Here is a 21,998-nt window from a genome sequence, read left to right as displayed (position 1 = left end):
TAAGTGGGAGATGGGCTTGGAACCTCCAAATTCCAAACATCTGCTGCCTAGCAGGTGCATACTAAAAATGTCCAATGTGACAAAAGCACAGAACATAATTGTTGGGTTATGAGAGATGTCCCCTGTGCCCTTTTACTTAGGCAGTGACATTCTCATTTGAATTTGCAATTAATTTGGACCTAATTAAAAACAAAGCCTTGTCCCAACTGGGGATTAACCCCATGGGCTTTGACAACACTCAAAAAGCATTCTGGTCAGCCCGATTGCTGCCTTATGCGGTTGAAGTTCAAGTGAGAGAAGAGGTTACCATCCCAGGAGAGGTGCGACAATGTACAATTCCCCTAAAAAATTAAGTGAGGACAGAACCTCAAATACCAGGACTCCTATATAAATTTGAACTATCTACAACAACAGGGTTTGTAATTACATCCGACACCCCTCGTGGACCTAGACCACACCACCATTCGGAAATTGGTGGATAACTGCGACCCTCGAAGTATCACTTTGGCCACAGACACCTTTATTGGAATGGCCGTTGATGCCCAACATTATTAAATTGATTTAGGTCATGAGATCCCTGGGCCAATTCCAAATGACTGCTACAATTTTAACAACGGTATCCCTCTAGAAAATATGTTTACCAGGCCAGGGGGAATCTCTTTGTGTACTCTTCCTGCCTTATGGTGTGGAAGAGTTGACCTGTGACATCAAGAAGGAGGAGGTGGTATTCCGAGTCAATAGTGACAACCTCCCATCCTTGGAACCTCACATCCAGGCCAACACCATCACAGGAGAACTCTTCACACAACTGGAGAATACCGCCAAAATTGACAAGCTCAAGGACTTTCCAGGCTTTAAGCACATGGTCGAAGAAAGACCAGTGTGAAGGATCACCTGGGTGAGGGGTCTTTGGGGAGTGGGGGTGAGGCAGCTGATGGTGAGCCGCATTATTCCCCCCTTTTTTGTTCATCTACCCCATCCTATATTCAGGATACTCCAAGGTCCCAACCTCTCCCCTCCTTTTACAAAAAAACACTGGGTCAAGGAAGAGGGTGACAGAGTAACAAGACTAACTCTCATACATCCTACTGGACATGTCCCGTTAATCGGATCAGGCGAAGTGAGGCACTTGACTTCAAGTGCATACACCCGACACCAATTAGCTCTCCTCACACGGATAAAAGGCAACACTAAGACACTCTGAGCAAAGCAGAACACGAGTATGAGCAGAACCTCTGGGACAAAGGCGAAACCTACTGGAGCAGAGCAACGGACCAAGGGATGAGAGCTGTGGGTAGAAAACTACAAGAGTTCCCTACTGGAGGTCGGTGCCTCCAACAGGCTGCGAAAGACACGTGGAGAAGGCCAGATCCCAAAAGTGAAGACTGCCTTGTATTTCAAGGACGCTAGCGACCATCCCGGGTGAACGGCAGATTTGGGCCCTGTGGTACTAACCTTGACTCGTGAATCAGAAAAAGACACACAAAGCCGGTGAGTTGGCAAGTGACCTGAGAGACTGGTGTGTGTTAATGTTTGAAATAGAAACATTGTATCGCAATTGAAGGCTGCACATCTGTGGCTGAGACGCGGAGAAAGGCAGACCTGTGAGTGAACTTTGATGTAAAGGACAGCTGTGAAATCAGCGATACTAATTAACAGAGTGGTCCGGTGAAAGGAAGTAGCTCACTCAAAAGTCTCAGTGAAAGGTACTTTGTTTAAAGCGAGGAAGCGAATGAACAGCAATAGTAAAATAAGAAGATTGGTTAATATTGCAGTCTTGCCAAAATGAGTTTTGCAATCACCAACTCTTTGCTCCCTGTGGATTTTATATTGGATTCCTATGCTAGTAGGGAAGGCATGGAAAACCCCCTTATGACCAAACCTCATTGCACAAACAAAGTGAAACCTCCATGAAGGTAGCACATGCATGGCACTGAAGGGTGTACAGCCAAGACCACTATTTTAGCATTTATGGGACCTACAGGGCGCTCTGTCTGTCTGATACAGAATCTGCATAATGATCATAAAACCCTTATTAAGAAGGAGAAGCAAAAGAATACAGATGAGAGGTGCTCAACACCCTCGCATGACATGATCAATTATCCTGATTTTTATGGAGACAGAGCTCGAGTCTCTTGTTGAACACCATTTCAAAGAGTAATCGTCATCCACAGCCATGGCGGGAGGGAGAGCAGGCGGAAATTGTCCCCGTTAATAAAAGGTGCAAAGTCTGAGAATGGTAATTACCAGTCCATATTCCTGATTGATGGGTTAGGGACATGTAAGGAACTCATGGTGGCAACAGTAAAGACAGACACGCGTGATCACAGTTCAAAGGTGTTTATTAAACTGAGTGCAGGTTGGAAAAATGCCTAATCTAAACCTAAATCTAAGATGGGAAGAAGCGTCGACCATCAAAGGGAAATAAGGCAGTCCTTGTGGCGTTGTGGCAAATAAAAAGGGCCTATACTAAGAAACTTTTTTGCCAAACCTTACAGCTAATACAAAAAGGGTGTCGGATGGTTTTCAAAAAAAAGAAAGAAGTGTTCCGAAATAAGATGTCAGGATGTGGTGGCTTGGATCTCCCTTCTCCACGTTTTGAGCACGGGGTAAGATGGGATCTTGGAGCACAGCACACACTCGAGCTTTCCCAGCACGAGTCAACAGTTCCACTTGCAGCTATTAGGACCGTTGATGGCCAAATCTCAATCCTCTTGAAAGTCGCTTGCCTTCGAGGGCCTGACGTATTCAATAGTTCCTTCAACAAAATGAAAGTTCATTTCCTGGTTTTCCTTTGGGTGAGTATTTTTCACCCCTGGGTCCCCCTCTTTACTTTCACCGTCCCTCTTGCGGGTTCACTATGGCTTTTCCTTCGCTCACAAATCTTAATGTCTTTTTAAACAGTTCCAGTGGACATCCCTCAGCCGGGTTCACCTTTGTCACCACACTGTTTCTTGGGACTTTGACCCCCCTCTTCCCACTTGCCAACTTCACATTCACATTGGTTTTCAATGTTTGTGTGATTCACTTCCCTTGCTTTCTCACAGTTCTTAGGTCATAGGCTTTCAGCTTTACAGGGATTTTGCTTGACCTACTGTATGACCACTTTGACCTATCTTGGCGTCTCTCCTACGGCCTTCTGGTACCTGTAGTTTTCATTCAAACGTGGATCGGCCATAGTCTCTCGAGTTAGCACCCACGTGGTGCCGGTTCCCTCTGCAGCTGGTCACCCTTTAACACTTTACAGTTCTTTTAACTTAGTTCAACTTACCACTTTGCGTCTTTCATTCACCACAGCCCGGATCTTATCAGCTCTCCCCTGGACTCACCGGATGTGATGAACCGGTTGGCTTTCCTCGTAACTGGAGTCAAGGCCAGTACCATGGTAACAGGTGTTTCCCTCACTACCGCTTATCAGCATCAACACGCTCTGTGTACTGTGGACATCTGTTGCAGTACACTTGGGCTATTGTCCTTGGTCTTACTGTGCTCTCTTGCTCCACCTTTTATCCCTGTGGGGAAGGGAAAGGGCTGTCAGGTGTGTGTGATTCTAACCAAATGCCTGACTTTGCCTGACCTGTGTATTGGGGCATGTCAGGTAAACAGCTCTGGTGTTAGTCCGTTCTCTGGCGTGTCATGCAAAAGTGTTTGTGTTGGAAAAGAAAGTGGGGGGGGGCAGTTGTTTTGAATGTCCTACATGGTAGGATGGGGAAAGGTGTTGAAATAAGGATGATACTGCGTCTCACTCATCGGTGTCCCACTCCTCGAGGACCCCCCATCCAGGTGCTCCTCCCTCACTGGTCCACCCCCCAGGAACTGGATCCAATAGCGATGGGCATGTCCTGGCCACCTGGATGACAGATCCCCAGGGACTAGCAAGGGAGACACCCTCAGCTTTCTCACAGACACTATATGGGAACGTTTTGCAAAATCACATTAACACATGGATTGAGAGTATGCACCTACTCCACATGCAGGTGGGATTCCAGGGTGGAATGGAGACAGTGAATCAAATAGTTAGATTATTCCTTGCATATTGTATTAATAAAACTATGTACTGCATTTGATTGGGCCTCTAGAGGGCGCCTGTGGGACACATTGAGATCTTGATTTGCGCCCTAAAGCTTTTACCCTCTATAGAGTTATTTCACGACAACAATTATGCTGCAGTGCACCGGAGCCTGGGTGGTGATGTGAAGAAACCCTTCTCAGTAGAAAAGGGGGTGTGCTAGGTCTGTGTCCTAGCACTGTCCCATTTCAATGTGTATATTAATGACTTTGCCCTATAACTGTCTATTTGGGTGGGTTATCACCCCCACCACACTCTGAGGTGAGACAAATTAGTGTTTTATTGGCTGAAGACAATGCAAACCCAATATCTCCCAACTCTTCCAACTGCTTGCAGAAACTGCCAAACAGATTTAAAGAGCTCTGAATAAAAATGACTCCAACTAAACAAGTCCAAAACCAAACATTAAATGACATCTAAGGGCAAACCTTAATGTGGATAAAGCGAAATTTGAAAGACTTAGTGGATTTGCTTATTTGGAGGCAAGCTTCCAGGAGAATGGTCTGTGTTAGGCCCAGGTGGTAAAAAGTGGGCTAACTTTGACAAGGAGAGCTGGAGCAACAACAGGAATTTCCAAACATGGTGGACAAATACTTTCTTCGGCCCTGGAGGTTTATGAAATGCAAGCCCATGTGGTTGCACTTTATAGAGTGGAACTCTGGGGATTTGATAATTTGATAACTTGGGTAAGCCATCATCACATGAGAGTAATTCCTTTAAGAAGCCTACTAGCTTTGCCAAATAGGACACCTACTAATCCCTGCTCTTTGAGCTGGGCCTGGAAAATATATGATGCTAAGCTATTCTTAAAAGTAATCATGTATTAGGCTAAAATCTGGAATACATCCTTGTTGATAAAGAGAACCCCCAATTGACGTACTGCACTCTCCTGAGGCTTCCAGTCGTTCCTGGTTCAGGAATCTGAATCTGAAACTAACAAATATAAATGTATAAGATCCCTGGTTTCACCCTGCACAGAATGATTAAGCATTCCCAAGAGCGACTGAAACTGGCCTACCAGGATTGAGTGGCATCCTAAATGTTGACGAGGTGCTGAGGGAAGAGACTGCCAATGTTTACTCAATACTAAACCCTTAAGCGGGTTTGAAGAATACCTCAATTTGATTGACCCCATTTTGACCTAATTTCTGTACATTAGAGATGATAACCTTGAGGTTGCTGGTTATAGATCGTCTTGATCAATAGCCAGTTCCAATAAATGTGGCTACGTTTAGATGTAAATTAAAACATTGAGCACTTTTTTGTTCCTATGGCTGCTCCATACTAGAGCGAAGAAATGCTGTATTAAACCTATCCTGAGAGCCACTGAGATTTGTCAAATCTGGGGAGCCTCATTTCACTGCTGCTCTACTTCAAACCCCACCTAACTTTTGCATTAGTTACTTATTTGACGGTTGGCTGAGCTAGGTGATTCTTTAACAAGCTAATGCATCTTTTTGTGTACCTCGTGATTTAGTTAGATTATTTTTGTAATAGTTTTATTAGTTAGCTTTCTTGTATGTGCTGCTGCAAATATGGATTTCCTATAGTATTTTGAGATTCCATTCTATTCTGTTTTAGTCATTTTATGGGCAATTCCCAAAATAAAGGAATTGATGATTAGTAATGCCTCAAAATTGTGCCATCAACAAGGTAAATATAGAGGATGCTCATTGTTTTACGTAGTTTGGCATGTGGAGCTACAGTTTGGCAAATTACATTTTCTGCTATATTGAAGGGTTAATCTTAATTATTTTCCAAAGTTAAACATGTCAACATTGAACAGCACATCAATGAAACGCTAAGTGTAATACTAATTTGTTTTCCATGTACACTCAAATGACAGGAGATTAAATAAATTGTTAAGTGTTGACTAAACAAATTAAGAAATTATAATATCAAACAAGAGACTACTTTTTGGCATAGAAGAAGAGGCAGCCTTCACTCTGTTGGCGCAAGTCACACTTACAGCAAGAAGAAAATACATTCTCAAACGCATTTCCAAAATGAGGCCACTTCAACAATATTTGCTTAAACATGTGGATACAATTATTTTGTACACATGTGATTGGAAAAAAATGAATTTCCACTAGATGGAAGGATATTGCCATTTGTTTACTTACAAATTAATTTGAGGAACTTATCTGCAGACATTATTTGAGTAAACAAATGTTTACCAATCCAATAAATGGCATGTCGTAACATAATATATGGCATTGTACCTCCAGGGTTACACCCGAAGCTAGAGGTTGTGTTATAGTCAACTGCGCTGTGGATTCTAGGACTTGTGTAGATCAATTTTGAAGTATGGGAGTGCAACGCATAACTGGTAAATTGACAGAATTGCACCCCTGCAAGTGTGTCCTAATACAGAAAATTGATGTACGAGAAGATTTGTTTTACCTGGGTATAGACACTGAATATGTGACTCTGCACCTCATCCATCGAGTCCAGGCCATATGCTACCGTCCCAAGGTGAAGGCGTTTGAAAACCATCTCATTCTGCGTGAGTGTACCTGAAGGGGAAAAAAGGGAAAGACAGTACAGTCATATGCTTTTGCTGGGCTAATTCTTGACATCCTCATTGAAGAGTAAATATTTTTTTTAAAACTTTTCAGAGCTGTGGCACTTATAGAGATGATTGCGATGAGTTGTCCCCAGAAGAGGGTGTGTCCAAGCTGTTAAGATAGCTGTTAAAGGGAGACCAGATGTTTTTAGGCCGGGAGGGTGGTGAGGTGGTACTCCTCACAGTTCCGAGACCATGTTAATGAGTTCAACCATTTCTGGAATGTGGGTGGGGGGGATGGGGAGGACTTCCAATACACACTTCTTAGCAATTATACAACTCACATTTAAGAATTTAGTGGCCTCCCTGGCTCCCTCAGCCCCCCACGCCCCAAACAGTACCCCCAGTGGGTCAGGCTCAACAACAGTGTCACACATTTCTGACAGAGTTTTCAGGATTTCGTCCCAAAATGCAGCTAGCCTCGGACAGGCCCAGAACATATGCAGATGGCCCGCATCCTCTGCACCGCAGCGAGGGCAGAGCCTTGGGTCGGAGCGGGCAAATCTGGAGATCTTGCGCAGGGTATAATATAACCTGTTCAAAAGTTTGTACTGAATGGTACGGTAGCGGAAGTTCAAGGAGACTATTAGTGTGGGAGCACATTTTTATCCGCAGTTGGTCGGTAAGTTCCAGCTGCAGTTCGAATGCCCAGTCGTCCCGGGCCCCAGAAGGCTGTGGTGGGGCGGAAGTTAGAAGGAGTTTGTATAGTGAGGATACTACCCCGTGGGCCCCACCCAAGTTGGCGATGTAGGAAATCCAGAGGAATCGGGGGGTTCAGTGGTAAACCCAGGCCAGGCACCACGAAAGGCAGATTTGAGCCTATAAAATTGTAAAATTCCAACGGTGACCCCGAGTGGCCCGGCTTCCAGGTCTGCGGTGTTATGAATTGCCCATCTGGGTAGATGTCAGTTAAGGCAAGGTATCCCAGAGTCTGCCAATGTCGTGCCAGGGCCATGTCATTTGTGGCTTCCAGCCCGGGGAAACGCCAGACGGGGAGCCATTTGTAATATGGGTGTTCCTCGGCACCCGTGGCGAATATCCGTCCCCAAGCCTTCACAGTAGTACGAACTGGATCAACGGGTGAGTCCGGTTCGTATCAGCGATGTAATATTAAGGACATTATGTTGGTGCCAGATGCCGCAAGGGCCTCCAGTTTGACAAGAGGGCGTGGGAGGGTCCGGGGTACAAGTAGGAGGCGAACTGTGCCTGTGCTGCGATCCAGTACCGCTGCATATCAGGGGCAGTGAAACCACCTTTTTCATAGGGAAGTGTCATAGCAAGCCATACGCACTGCCCCTGAGTGCCACAGAAACTGAGCGCACAGCCTGTGTAGGTCTGCTAAATATTTCTTACCAGGCCAGATAGGTACATTAGTGAATATATACAGCAGTTTAGGGAGTAGTATCATTTTTCCCAGTGAAAGTCTCCCCACTAGAGACAGTGGAAGGAGGCGCCAGCGCGTTATCTTGGCTTCAGCCTGTTCTGCCGCGGCCAAGTAGTTGTCAGCCAGGAGGGTGTCTCTGGTCAGGGACACCCTGATTCCCAGATATTTAATCCCGTCGGGGGACCAACGGAGCGGGTACTCAGTGGCAGGGCGCGCTGTGGAGCTCGTGAGAGGGAAGAGTTCAGACTTGGTATAATTGATTGTGAAACCGGAATATGTACCGATGCGGGTGATGTCGCGCAGGATCGGGTCGAGGTGGTCATTGGGGTCTCTGACGAACAGCAGCACGTCATCCGCGTAGAGCGAGATAATTTCGGCGGTATCCTGTAGCCGTATCCCTTTACGCGAGTGACGCTCCCTGACATAGTCCGCCATGGGCTCGATAGCCAGGGCAAACAAGATCGGGGAGAACGGGCATCCCTGACGGGTGCCTCTGAAGAGAGGGAACAGATCGGAAGTTTGGGAGTTGATACGGACCCTGGCAACCAGGGAGGTGTATAGTAATTTAATGTATGTGATCATCCTGGGTCCTATGCCCATGGTCTCAAGGACGAGCCACATGTACTTCCAGAACACCATGTCGAAGGCCTTCTGGGCGTCCAAGGTGACCGCGACCGCACTCACACCCTGATCGATTTGTGCCATGATGTTAAGAAGCCTTCTGATATTGTGGGACATAGATCTCCCGGGCACAAAGCCCGACTGGTCATCATGTACCATATAGGACATGACAGGCAGGAAGCGGTTAGCGATCACCTTGGCGAAAATGTTTGTGTCCAAGTTCATCAATGAAAGGGGCCGGTAGGATCCACATTCATTGCTAGGCTTACCAGGCTTGAGCAGGACCGTGATGACGGCCTCACGTAGTGTCGGGGGGAGGGATCCTAGCCTGAGTGACTCATTCCACACCTCGAGCAGTTCGGGGCCAATATTGCCACATGCTCCTGATAAAATTCAGCCGTTAGCCCGTCGGGGCCCGGTGCCTTACTTTTAGGGAGAATGGATATAGCCTCTACTATTTCGTTCAAGGTAATAGGAGAATCCAATTGGTCTCTAGTGGTGGGGGAGACAAAGGTAGTGGGTATTTGATCCAGGAGCTCCGCATCTGGGAGTCACTATGCTCAGGGGGCTGGGAGTATACTTCTGAGTACATGTGCGCATCAATGAACATCGTTCCAAGATCAGGATGCGTTGTTTCACTGCCCCACTGGTTTCCCATTTTTTCGAGATGGGGCATGATGCAGATTCACTAAGATGGTTTTGCATCGAAAAAATCACAGCAAGTGGCCATGTGCATACTGCCAACAAATTGGCCTACAAAGAACAAATGTGGATTTTTAATTTAGGCACCCTCCACAAAGGCCTGAACTCCATGGAAACATGGGAGTTCAATAGCAGATAGATAATTTCTTTGTACAGATATTGTATGGTGTACATAGTTTCTATTCTAGTTCCATGTCACCTCTATGAGTCACACTGCTCCTTCTTGTATAGAGTTTTTAAATTGGGCGTGTTTTGGGTTCGTTACGCACACGCAACACGTTCCCATTGAGGATACGTGATCTTCCATGTGACTTACGTCCACAGCAGCGACGGCTTCAGTCGGCTGCTTGCACACGGCCGATGTAGCATGGGCATTGAGATTTACGGCTAGGCTGTGCTCAGTAACTCCAGCCGCCCACGCCAGTCCGGGTGTTAACTTCAAGTAAGTACGAACATGATCTGCCGCTCTTCACACTGCCGCTTTAGTATTGTACAAACCTTGTTCTGAGACGAAGTTTTGTCGTCTATATGAATATACAAGTTCGGCTGCATTTGTATATGAAGATTCGTGCTTTACTTAGCCTGCAGTATCATAGACACTTCTCATTTACGTACTTATGTCTGTGTATACAGTTCGTCTGTCAGACTTCTGCCAGCAGCCAGCTAATTTTTCAATTAGTAGCCACTTTTTAAACTTTTTTAACTGTATATGACTCTATTAGGATATCTTATGTTTGATTTTGTTATATGCGGTTTAGGCTAATATTATTATTTTTTGTTTGATAGTACACTTGGCGCACATCTGCTGACACGAGTTGCTTCGTTGCATCACCCTCCAGAAAGCCACCGTACCATAATCTTTGAAGGGGGCTACTGAGAGCAGTGTCATGTTAACTACAGGTAACAATTGACCGCTCGCATTTGATTCCTTTGGTTGTTGTAGTCACACTTTTTTACCTTATGTGTGTGTAAAGAATCTCTATGCACCTCGCGGCAGTCACGCGCGCTCCTTGTCCATGTATATAGTGGGAGCCGCGTGACCGCGACGACGGTTAGAGAGTGGAAGAGGAAACGGTCAGTACCGTGTAAGGCTCTGGGGAGCTCCCCTTTATTTAATAAAGAGACTTACCTGAACTTTAGTAGTCCGCAGTGTCATTTCAATTGGCGACGAGGATCGGATGAAGGGGAGCTTGCCGCGGATCCTCAGAGGGACGTCCGAGCCTGCCCGCGAGTGCCGCGGAGCTTCAGAGGGACGTCCGAGCCTGCCCGCGATTCCAGGGGCGGGCACAAAAGGAGGACAAGGCGAGTCGCGTAAGGCGAGCGGCGGCAGAGAGAGGGACGGTCTCCGCAGCGGCTGGAAGGAGCGGCGCTGCGGGGAGAAGGCGGCGTGAATCGAGGACGACAAAAGGAGAGGTGTGGGGCCGCACAGGGACTGTCTCCGCGGCGGCCTGGAGGCGTGGCGCTGCAGGGAGGTGGTCTTGGCGGCTCTGCAGAGGGACGTTCCTCCGCCTCCAATCAGCGGTGAAAAGACAGCTGTTCTATGCCGCCCACCCTGTCTCTTATCCACAGGAAGAGGTGAGGAGCAAGGGGGTGGGAGGGGCGAAGCACAACCAAGGAGGGAAGCTGGCACAGGAGATTTCTGAAAAAAAAAAAATAATAATAATTTTTGGAAAAGAAAACTGAATTACATTAAGTAGCCATTGGAGACAAAAACAGACAGTGTAATACTAAGAGAAATCTCGCCACAATTAAGAAGAGTATCAGGGGAACAGTGACAGTGCACAGGTGCTGTTGGGTGTGAATATACACCAACATAATAAACAAAACATGGCTGCAGCAAGTATGTCACCGCCGCCACCGTTTCTAGCAGAACCTGGAGCTCCACCAATAAGATGGGATAGGTGGAAGAAGTTATTTGATACTTACATCATAGCTATAGGAGGGGATAAATTCGCATCAGCGAGAAAAGAAGCGATTTTACAACACAATTTAGGAACGGAGGGCAGGAGTGTGTATGTCGGTTTGCCTGATCCTCCCCAACAGGGTCAAGGGGAGGTGGATCAATATTCAATGGCGGAAAGAAAGCTAGAAGCGCATTTTGAAGCTAAAAAAAATATAACCTTTGAGAGACACAAGTTTTTCCAAAGAGTACAAGATCCGCAGGAACCAGTGGAAAACTTTATTGCAGCTTTGAGGTCTCTCAGCCATACATGCGAATTTGGAATACTATCTGACTCTTTAATAAGGGACCAATTGGTTCGGTGTACAAATAATGTAAAAATACAAGAGAGGCTGTTGTCCAAGGATGCATCACTAGAGGTAGCTATAGATACGGCAAGAAGCATGGAACAGACACATAAGTACATGACTACCATGAAGGGAGAAAAATCGGAAGGAGAAATAGCCGCGGTGAGAGGATTCCGTAAAGGGATCCCGAACAAGGAGATAAGGTGCTACAAGTGTGGGAGTAATCGCCACATTTCAACAAGTATGTTCTGTCCAGCCAGGAACATATCCTGCTTAAAATGCAAGAAAAAGGGTCATTTTGCAAGAGTTTGCCGCGAATCTGGAGTGGTGCAAAATATTGAGGCAGGAGGAAGAATACAGGAACAAGAAGAAGACCATGCAATGAGCATGAGTAGCCAGACAAAGCATGTACTGGAAATATCGGAAGTATCCAACAAAGGAGGAGCCCCAACAGATGTGTTCATGATCAATGGAAGGATAGTAACAATGAAGGTAGACAGTTGTTCTCCGTGGACCTTGATGTCGAAAACAACATTTTTGAGTTGCATGCAAGGAGATGTAAGGCAGTTGAAAGAACACAATATTGAACCCTATGCATATGGGAATGTGAGAATTGAAGTTGTAGGGATGTTCCAGGCTTCCATAAAGTACAAAGGGAGAAGCTGTGAATCGGAGATTTACGTCACTAAAGAGGGCTCATCGCTCCTGGGATGGGGTGAACAATGGAAACTGGGAATCAGAATTCAAGCGAATGCGGAAAGGCCTATTGACGTGGCGGAAGTGAAGGATAAGTGGGAAAAAGAATATCCTGAAGTATTTCAAGATGAATTGGGAGTGTTAAAGGGATTTGAGCACCAAATTCGACTAAAGGCAGGAGCCAATCCAAAAGTGCACAGGGTGAGACCTGTACCTTATGAATTAAATGAGAAGCTAAAAGTGGAAGTGGAATCCCTACTTCAAAGAGGAATAATTGAAAGATGTGAGAGCTCGGAATGGCTGTCGCCGGTGGTAGTGGCAGCAAAAGCTAACGGAGACATTAGACTGTGTGTAGACCTGCGGGACTTAAACAGAAATATTTTGATAGATAGGCATCCCCTACCTATAATTGGGGACAAGTTGTCCGTGTTGAACAACGCCAAGGTATTTTCAGTCATCGATCTTTCTCAGGCATACCATCAAGTTCCACTGAAGGAAGATTGTCAACATTTAACGGCATTCATCACTGTGTTTGGAACTTTTAAGTACTGCAGAATGCCGTTTGGACTAGCTTCAGCGGCAAGCGTATTCCAAAGGGTGATGGAGACAGTGTTGAGTGGAGTAAAGAACATTATCGTGTTCCAGGATGATGTGTTAATACATGCGAGCTCCCAGGAAGAACATGAGGAAGTGTTGAGACAAGTGTTGAAGAGATTGGGGGAGGCGGGGTTGACAGTGAAAAGGAACAAGTGTAAGATTGCAGTACACAAGGTAGAATATCTGGGACATGAAATAGATGAAAAAGGGGTAAGGCCCAAGAGAAGTTTGGTGGAGGCAGTGAAGGTGGCACCGGTGCCAGAGAACAAAGAGCAAATTAAATCATTTTTAGGATTGGCTGAATATTATCACAAGTTCGTGAAAGATTTTGCCAAAGTGTCTATTCCTATTAGAAATTTGCTCAAAAAGGGTGCGAAATTTGAATGGACAGCAGAATGTGAGGAGGCTTTTGAGAATATCAAACAAGCAGTGTGTGAAGCACCGTCCATAGGTAGATTCGATCCAAATGACAAAATTGTTTTGGTAGTGGATGCGAGCATGCTTGGGCTGGGAGCAACATTGGTACAGTATGACAAAGACAACACGGAGAGAGTTATTGCGTTTGCGTCTAGAATGCTGAGAGGTGCAGAATGCAAATATTCTGTTATAGAGAGAGAAACTTTGGCCATGTATTGGGCAGTAAACCACTTCAAGTATTTTTTATGGGGAAGAAAGTTTGTAGTCAGGTCCGACCACAAGCCCATGGTTCAACTTTTCGAAAGTGGAAGATGGGCATTGGGTTCCCCAAGAATTAGCAGGTGGGGTTTGGGACTCCAAAGTTTTAATTTTGAGGTGAGTTATTTGCCTGGAAAAAGAAATGTGGTGGCAGATTGTCTGTCAAGACTACCAGTGAATACAAATATTGTAGAGGGTGGAGAGGAAGAACAAGAATCTGTAGTGGCTGAAATACAGGGTGCCATTAGTGAAGAGGTGTGGACACGAGAAGAAAGCACAGATGAGGATCTAAAACTAGTAAAGGTATGGACAGTGAGGGGGTGGCCAGCTAAAGGAGAATTGGATAGAAAATTTAATACATGGTGGGAGATAAGAGATGAAATAAATTTGTGGGGTGACAGATTAAGAAGAGGAAAGTGCATTATTCCTCCAGAAACTCTCAGGTCGGTTTTGGTTAGGCTGGCTCATCAGGGACATCCGGGAGAAGCTGCAATGAAAAGGAAGTTGAGACAAAATTATTGGTGGCCGGGAATTGATAGGTGTGCAGAAAAGTGCGTCAAGGAATGCATGATGTGTCAAACTAGTGATAAGTGCAGGGTGGTAAGAGAAGCTCCACTAATACCTAATGCAATACCAGACCAACCTTGGAGAAAGTTGGCGGTGGACATAATGGGTCCAGTAGCAGGTCTGGAAGATGGTTTGAAGTTTCTATTTGTTCTAGTTGACTTTCATTCGAAATGGTTTGAGTGGGAAGCGGTGAAAGAAGTCACGGCCAATGAGTTAATTAAGTTTTTGGAGAAAGTTTTCCTGAAAGAAGGAGTACCGGTTGAAATTGTGTCTGACAATGGGGTACAATTTGTATCTATGGCTATGAAAAAATTTCTGGAAAGCTATAGCACAAAACACACGAGAACTGCATTGTATAACCCCAAGGCGAATGGTCTTGTTGAAAGGGTCAACAGATACATAAAAGGGGGTCTGCAGATGGCCATGAAATCAGGACAACCATGGAGGGAGATGTTAACGTGGAATTATGTCACTACACCACACTCTGTAACGGGTGTGTCTCCATTTGTATCCATGAAAGGTAGAGAACCTGGGACAAGACTTTGTCCAGGATGGCTTGGAATGGCCAAGGTGATAAATGTTGATCGGGATCGCATTATGAAACTTATTAAGTTGAGTCAAGAAAAGAATAAGAAAGTGTTTGATGACAGAATGAGGGTGAAAGATCAGGAGTGGAGGATTGGAGAGATGGTGTATGTTAAAAATCCTAGACTGGTAAACAAATGTGTAGAGAGTAAGTTCTTGGGACCGAAGAAAATATGTGCTGTAAAAGGTAATGTGGTCATTATGGAAGGAGGAGAAGTGTGGTCTAAAGGTAGATTGGCAAGAGTGGGGGACGTGAAAGTGAGTAGAATGAATGAGCAAGTGAAAGAAAGGAGTGTCAGTGGGAGTAATAAGACAGAAAAGGAAAGGAAGGGAGGAGAAGCAGTAAATGGAAAAGAGAAAATAGATGATGGAGGAGAAATGGATGAAGAATGTTCACATAGGTCTAGATCAAAACCGGTGTGGATGAGAGACTATGAAACTTGAGAAATGTGAGATCCTTAAAGACTATAAATATTAAGTTGTTGTGAACCAAATACAAAAAAAAAAACATGTTGGATCTAAGTTTTGTTAGTATAAGAAATATTGAGATTTTTAAATTTTGATGTGAGAAATTTTCCACTATATAAATTGTTATTTTCATTGGTTAGAGTATATTTTAAATAATTCTCTATAAGTAATGTGTTACTTGTTCTGTTATGGGGAAAAGATGTGTAAAGAATCTCTATGTACCTCGCGGCAGTCACGCGCGCTCCTTGTCCATGTATATAGTGGGAGCCGCGTGACCGCGACGACGGTTAGAGAGTGGAAGAGGAAACGGTCAGTACCGTGTAAGGCTCTGGGGAGCTCCCCTTTATTTAATAAAGAGACTTACCCGAACTTTAGTAGTCCGCAGTGTCATTTCAGTGTGCTTCAATCAACTTCTCATTTTCCACTAGTCACAACTCCATTGGCGATACGATTCCAGCATACGATCCATCTTTGGCATTTTGCATATTAATGGCTACTTATATAAGGTTTGTTTAGTCTAGCATATTGCATCTGTTTAGCCATTATATTTTTATGGCGCATGTGGGGGTGTCTAGTGTTTTCCTGCCTGGGCTATTTCGACCTTTGTGGCCCCTATGGTGCACCTTACTAATTTTAATTATTTTTTACACTTTCAGGGTCGGTGCCTCGCCTCTGGCTTTTCTAAATAAAATCCTGCTTCTGGGGTTGTTCTCATTTAGATATACTTCCCCAGCACAAATGTCTAGTTTTATTGGTTCGTAACAGGTGGCACATGGTGGCTATATACAATCTATTGTTGAGTTTAGTTCATGTGATGGGACACTGCTGCATATTTATGTAGTAATGTTCTTTTTCTGCAGCTTCTCGCTTTGTATCTCCTGATGAAGGCGTTGTTTACTACACACTCTACGTCGAAACCGGTTGAGTTCATTCTTTTAGGGATGTGATCTACATAACACTTCTCCTCACAGATCCACCCTTGTGATAGATTGTTTTTAATGAATTCTATTGCTGTTTGTTTAATATATTTGTAAACATTAAAATAATCAAATGGGATGTGATGAATGTTTGTCCCACTCCCAATTGGCAAATAATGTTAATTAATTTAGTTATCTTTTTAGCCATTGTTGGTTGGTTGAATGTCACTATGTATGATGTATGGTTTGGATGCTGCACTATGAATGTTTGTTGAGATGGATGTATTTTAGTCACAGTTATTTGTTCATCTATGCTGGTGTGTTACGTGATTTATTGATGCCCTACAAAGTAGAATGCCATTAATTGACTTGTTCAAAAACATTTTTGTATCATGATAAATAAAATGATTTGATACTTTTGTAAGTAATAGTATTTTGCACTCTGGATATCTCTTCAGTTTCTCGTACTTCTGAGTAGAAGCCTGTAAAGACTTCAAGGATTTGCTGGTTGGACCACTGTATAACTCCTTGACTGTCCTTGACACAGGTTATTTGGGTTTGGCCCCACTCCCCCCTTGCCAATGCGGCCAAAGTTTTGCCGGGTCTGTCACCCTCGCCATATTTACGTGCTGCCTGAGCGACTGAAGTATTGGACTTCCCTAGTGGCCTGTTCATTGAAGTTTTTAAGCTCCTCACTGATCTGGGAGAGGACACTTTGGTTGATCGAGGCGGCTGGGCTCATTCCAGGTCCCGTAATTTAGTTTTGGTGCGGGCTAGGGCGGCTCTTATAGTTCTGAGGACTCCCGACTCTCTAGAAATGGACACACCCCTGATGAAGGCTTTGAACGCGTCCCAGTAGACCCCTAAGGTGGTGGTCAGGGGCAAATTGTGTTCAAAATAAGTCTGAATATCGGCGAGGATAACCGCCTTGAATACAATGTCCTGCAGAGCGGATGATTTGAATCGCCATGTGTTAATAGTAGGGGCAGGTACCCCCAGTTCCAGGGCTATCAAGATCGGTGAATGATCAGACAGTGCGCGCGAGTATCCGCATTTCCACTACCCTACCCAGCATGGGGCCAGACAACAGGACCAAGTCGATCCTGGAGAACTGTCGTGAACTGACGAGTAATACGTAAACTTGCGCGCTTGCAGATGTAGGGCCCTCCATGCATCGTGAATGTCAAGTGGGACAGCAATCTACGCGCTGCGCCAGACAGGGGCCTAGGGGCTTTGCCAGTCCTGTCCATTGCGGTATCCAGTATAAAGTTCATGTCCCCCCCCAGATGATCTGCACCCCGACGTAGCCTAGCAATATGGATACCACTTGGTCAACAAACTCGGGAGAGTCAACATTAGGGCCGTAGGTATTCACTAGCAAGTAATCCCTGTTTGCTATGGCGTAATGTAATACAGTATATCTCCCCTCAGAATCTATATATCTCTTGTGGAGAACAAACAAGTGATTTATGGATCATCGTCACTACCCCTCTGGCGCACGTGGAATATGAGGTGAAGTATCTGTGTGGACCCCATGTTGGTGCAATACTCTTGGTCAGGGGGCCCGTTGAGTGAGTCTCCTGCAGGAGCAGTATTTTACAACCGTGTCTGTTGGCATAAGCCATGATTTTACGAGCTTTGGTGTAATTGCTCAGGCCCCGGACATTCCAGGATATCACTGTTACAGGCATGTCAATGATTTAAGTAACATCCCACCACCGTTGTCGTAGAATGAATCCAGAGCGGAGGCCACGCCAACAGGGGCCCCCCGATGCACTGTGGTCTGCCAAACCGCCTCTGCCATTTTTTCCCATAACACAAAAAACCCACTCCACCACCCTCCCGCCCCACCCCGCCCACCCTCACTGCCCACCCCCAACTTGCAGCGTAACCCCCCCCCCAACATAAGTGCCAACATTTCTCCAAGCCCAGGTGGCTCCAGTTAAGTCAATGCCGCCATTCAACCGTAGGTCGGCGGCCAGCACCCAACGTGGGCGTGCCCCTTCCACGGTCCAACCTGGGCCCAGCAGTAGTGACAACCAATTGAAAATAAACAGAATCGTTGCAAATGCAGCAAGGTGCGCTGTTGCCGTGTGGTCGGCATCTTAAACATCAAAGGCAGACAGCGGATGCTGTCTGCAGTAGGTTTCTGCGGCGGGCGTATCCAGTGTTTGGCCCCCGGAGCAAACATGTGTACCAAAAGGAACAGGATGCGGATGTAGGAGGGTTCAAGGCAAGCGGCCGGACACAGGCATCAAGAAAAAGGGATGATGGGTTACTCCAATTCCGGAGCGTAGTTGGTGGACAAACCGCTTGTAGCAGGGAGGCATCATTACTGGGTAGAAAGCAATGTTGCCAGTGTCGATGGGATTCCGCCTGGAAATGAAGACTATATTAGGACTGGGCGACCAAGGTAAGTTTTCCCCATTTCCCTTGTGTTTCCAGCCCCTCCAGGTTCTCTTCTCACATGGTCGTCAGAATCGGTGGGCTCTCCGTCCTGCTCTCTGGGCAGGGGCGCGTTGTCTTTTGTGGGCGCGGGCGGTCCAGTTACTTCACTGACTGCTGCCCTTGTAGTCTTTCAGGTAGGTTTTATTGCGATTGATGGCGTCATAATTCTTGCATGCCTTTTCTCTGTTCTAAATGTCTCTTTTTTATCTCCCTAGGAGCGTGGAGTGTCCGCTTGGAGAACTGGATATGCTGGTTCTCACTGGGAGATGATGGCGCGCTATAGCGCTATGATGTGGTAAGGAGGCGCTTTGCGTAGCGCAGCAATCTTGTCCTCACTGACCTGTGCTTTTCTCTTTTCGTAGGTCGCGGTGAGTTCCCAGCGCAGATGGATTGTGTAGTGGTATTTGAGACTCGATGAATTTCACTGCCTCATCTTGGACCGTGAAGAAATAAAGTTTTCCATTATGGGTGAGTTTAAGTCGAGCCGGAAATAGGATGGCATAGGGGACATTGCGCTCTCTGAGCAGTTTTTTAACACTGAGGAATTGGCGTCTCTCCTGTTGAACCACGACTGAGAAGCCGCGGAAAATCCTGATGATGTTGGCCTCTAAGTGCAAGTCCCCTTTCTCACCTGCCAGGCGAAGGATGAGGTCTCTGTCCTGATAATTCAAAATTCTGGCGATGATGGGTCGTGGGATGTCGCTCGGCTTGGGGCGAGGGGACAAAGCACGGTGGGCGCGCTCGACTTTAAAATATGGGGACAGAGCCGGATTGCCCAGGAGATCTTTGAGTAGGCTCTCGACAGCATCTTCCATGCGCCCCTTGAGGGCATTCTCGGGTACGCCAATGATGCGTAGATTATTTCTGCGGTAGCGGGACTCCAAGTCGTCACACTTGGCCTTCACTGCCTTCATATCTCATGACAGGGATGGAACAGTGGTCTGCAATGTGTGTATTTCATCCTCATTTGTAGAGATTCTGCTTTCAGCCTCTGTAATCCTGGTCCCGGCTTGGTCTACACGTGTCGTGAGCGAGGAGACATTAGCGTTTATGTCATCCAGTTTCTTGTGAAAGGAGGCAAAGTTTTTGGTCATTGATTCCATGAGGGTGGTAAGGTCTGGTCCCGATGTACCAGGGTGGGCATCAGCCTCAGGTTCTTCTTGTAAGGGTGGTGGTGGACTCACCTCAGTCCTCGAGATGGCTCTGGCAAATTTATCCAGGGCTCCCCCCTTGGCACTCCCCCTCTGCCTGTTTGGCATGCCCGGATGGTGGTGGATGTGAGGGTGGTCAGCAGGCAGCGGGGAAAGCAAGTGATGAGGGCTTCGAGGATCCGGCCAGTCGCTAAACAGTACAATGGATTGGTTAACATACATCTGTGTGCAACTTTGCATCACTTTGGAGGCCCTGCCCAAACATTCCTCTGCTCTGCAGACCAAGCCTTTGTAAAGGCAGGCCACCATCTTGGATCTCCATAGTACGCTCACCATAAAGTAGCTGAGAGTGCTACAATTCTCCCCTGCTCTCTTCAGTAATGAGTAACCTTATATAAGCCTGAGTGCTCTGTGCACAGAAGTGTGTACTTGTTTGCTTTCATTATCTCTGAGTTACAACCGCAGCACTACAAAACAATTTCTCAGTCTGAGTCAGTGTTAATATCTCCGTTCCACTTTGCCTGCCCATTATGTCAAACGTATCTTGGTTGGTGCCTGACCAAGGGCAGGTGGTATGTTCTGCCGACACTTTCAGGGAATGGGGTCTTGCTAGAAGAACGGTGTCAGTTTAATGTTGGTGAATATCCCCTACAACACAGTCGGGAGAGATTGGGCAAGCTATTGGATCCTCCTCGTGCCGCCGCCTCCCCCTAGATCCCTGCATCACTTAGCAGTGACAAAACCCAACCCCCATGTTCACTTCACCGTTCACCAACTGGGCCAGGCAGGCAACTCCCTCACAGTAGATACATTAGTAAGAAAATAATTCTGTTACCCCACTGATGCAGGTACACAGAGTTGTTCATTGGTGGATGTTCCAGCAACTGAAACATAAATTTAAAAAATCTGCAAGCCCTCAACTCCTAGCTAGTCTACCATCATCCTTTGCTAATTTGTTTTTGATTGTTGATCTTACAGGGAGGACATTTCAAATGCAGTCGTGCCCTCATTGCCAAGGATCCTTCCTCCAAAGAGCTAATTACACTTTTTTGTAATGGTGTAATTTTGTATAGTACATCTCAAATCTCGCACATATAGCGTTACATTTTTTTGGTCATTTGTTAAGGGCCCACTTAGCGACCCAAACAACCTCACTCCGTTTTCTGTTATACTGCATTTGCAAGCTTTGACTCCTTATTGTGGTCTTATGAGTAAGAATAAATGTTACAAAAAGAACATGAAGTGTAGAATAAATAGTGATGTTCTAAGCAAAATCTATCAGGAAAGAAACCCAAGCAGAAAAACACAAAACAGAGAGGAAGCAAATTATTTTCCAGGAGCCCATGTTCTTTTTTTAAAACCTTTATTTACTTCTGGCAAGGCGTTATGGCATTAAACATACATGTTGTTTTAAACATTTGGGAGTAATACATTTTTATCGATTTCACAACTTTTACATTGTACTGTTTCTCGCTTATTGTCTCTATCTAGCTTTCTTCTTCGTCCGAGCTTGCCGCCTGGGCCTGCAGGTATGTTCTCAGTGGGGCCCATATGTCCTTGGGTCTGGAGTGGGTTTGTATCCCTTGCACATATATCTCCTCGCTTTCTCGTGTTAGAGTCAAATGTCTGAGCCATGTTTGGGCCGTGGGGGGCGAACTAGCCTTCCATTTCAGGAGTATGATTCTCTTGGCTACTACTCCCGCCACCGCAAACAGTCTACTGACCTTAATTGAAGCCTTTCCAATGTCTCCTAGTAGGTATTTCTGTGGGATTGCCGGGATATGGATGTCTAGTACGTCACTTATCTTTTCTGCCATGTCCTCCCAGAAATGCCGAATCGGTGGGTAATAACAGTACATATGTATCGCATCGCCTCAATTGCTCTGCATTTGGGGCACGCTGGCTGTTTGGTTGAGTCGTATTTGGCAACCTTTTTTGGTGGGCTATGCAACTGGTTTAGGATTTTGAACTGAATTAGGCAAAAATTGGCACTGAGAGAGATGTTTTTAGTTTATCTGCAGTAGTTTGCCCATTGTTGTTCGTTGATTTCAATGTTAAGATCTTCTTCCCATTTGGATCGCATTGTGTTGGCCGAGGGGGTGTGTGCTTGTACTTTCTTGTATATTTCAGAGATACCACTCTTGCACCCTTCCAGTGTTAGGATATCCGCAAGGAATTTATGCACAGGAGGTTCTGCAGGGAACGACGACCAGATTGTTTTGCAGGACACCTTTAGGCGGTGGTATTGTAGTGTTGGAGTCAGGCCTTTGCCTATTCTCTCCTGCAGTTCAGCCATCATGATGAA

General features: G+C 45.7%; 1 protein-coding gene across 1 annotated transcript in view; it reads right to left on the bottom strand.

Moving 5' to 3' along the window:
• The window catches only part of ATP9A (ATPase phospholipid transporting 9A (putative)), a 1,385,006-nt gene that overhangs the window by 696,323 nt on the left and 666,685 nt on the right, over positions 1-21,998 (bottom strand). The window contains exon 13 of the mRNA XM_069651153.1: positions 6,473-6,585. Coding sequence (XP_069507254.1) covers positions 6,473-6,585 — 113 coding nt within the window. The remainder of the gene's footprint in view (positions 1-6,472; positions 6,586-21,998) is intronic.

This window comes from Ambystoma mexicanum, chromosome 3p (genome assembly GCF_040938575.1).
Source record: "Ambystoma mexicanum isolate Mex_15411 chromosome 3p, UKY_AmexF1_1, whole genome shotgun sequence".
Lineage (NCBI taxonomy): Eukaryota > Metazoa > Chordata > Amphibia > Caudata > Ambystomatidae > Ambystoma > Ambystoma mexicanum.
This window is presented reverse-complemented; position numbering and strand designations above follow the sequence as displayed.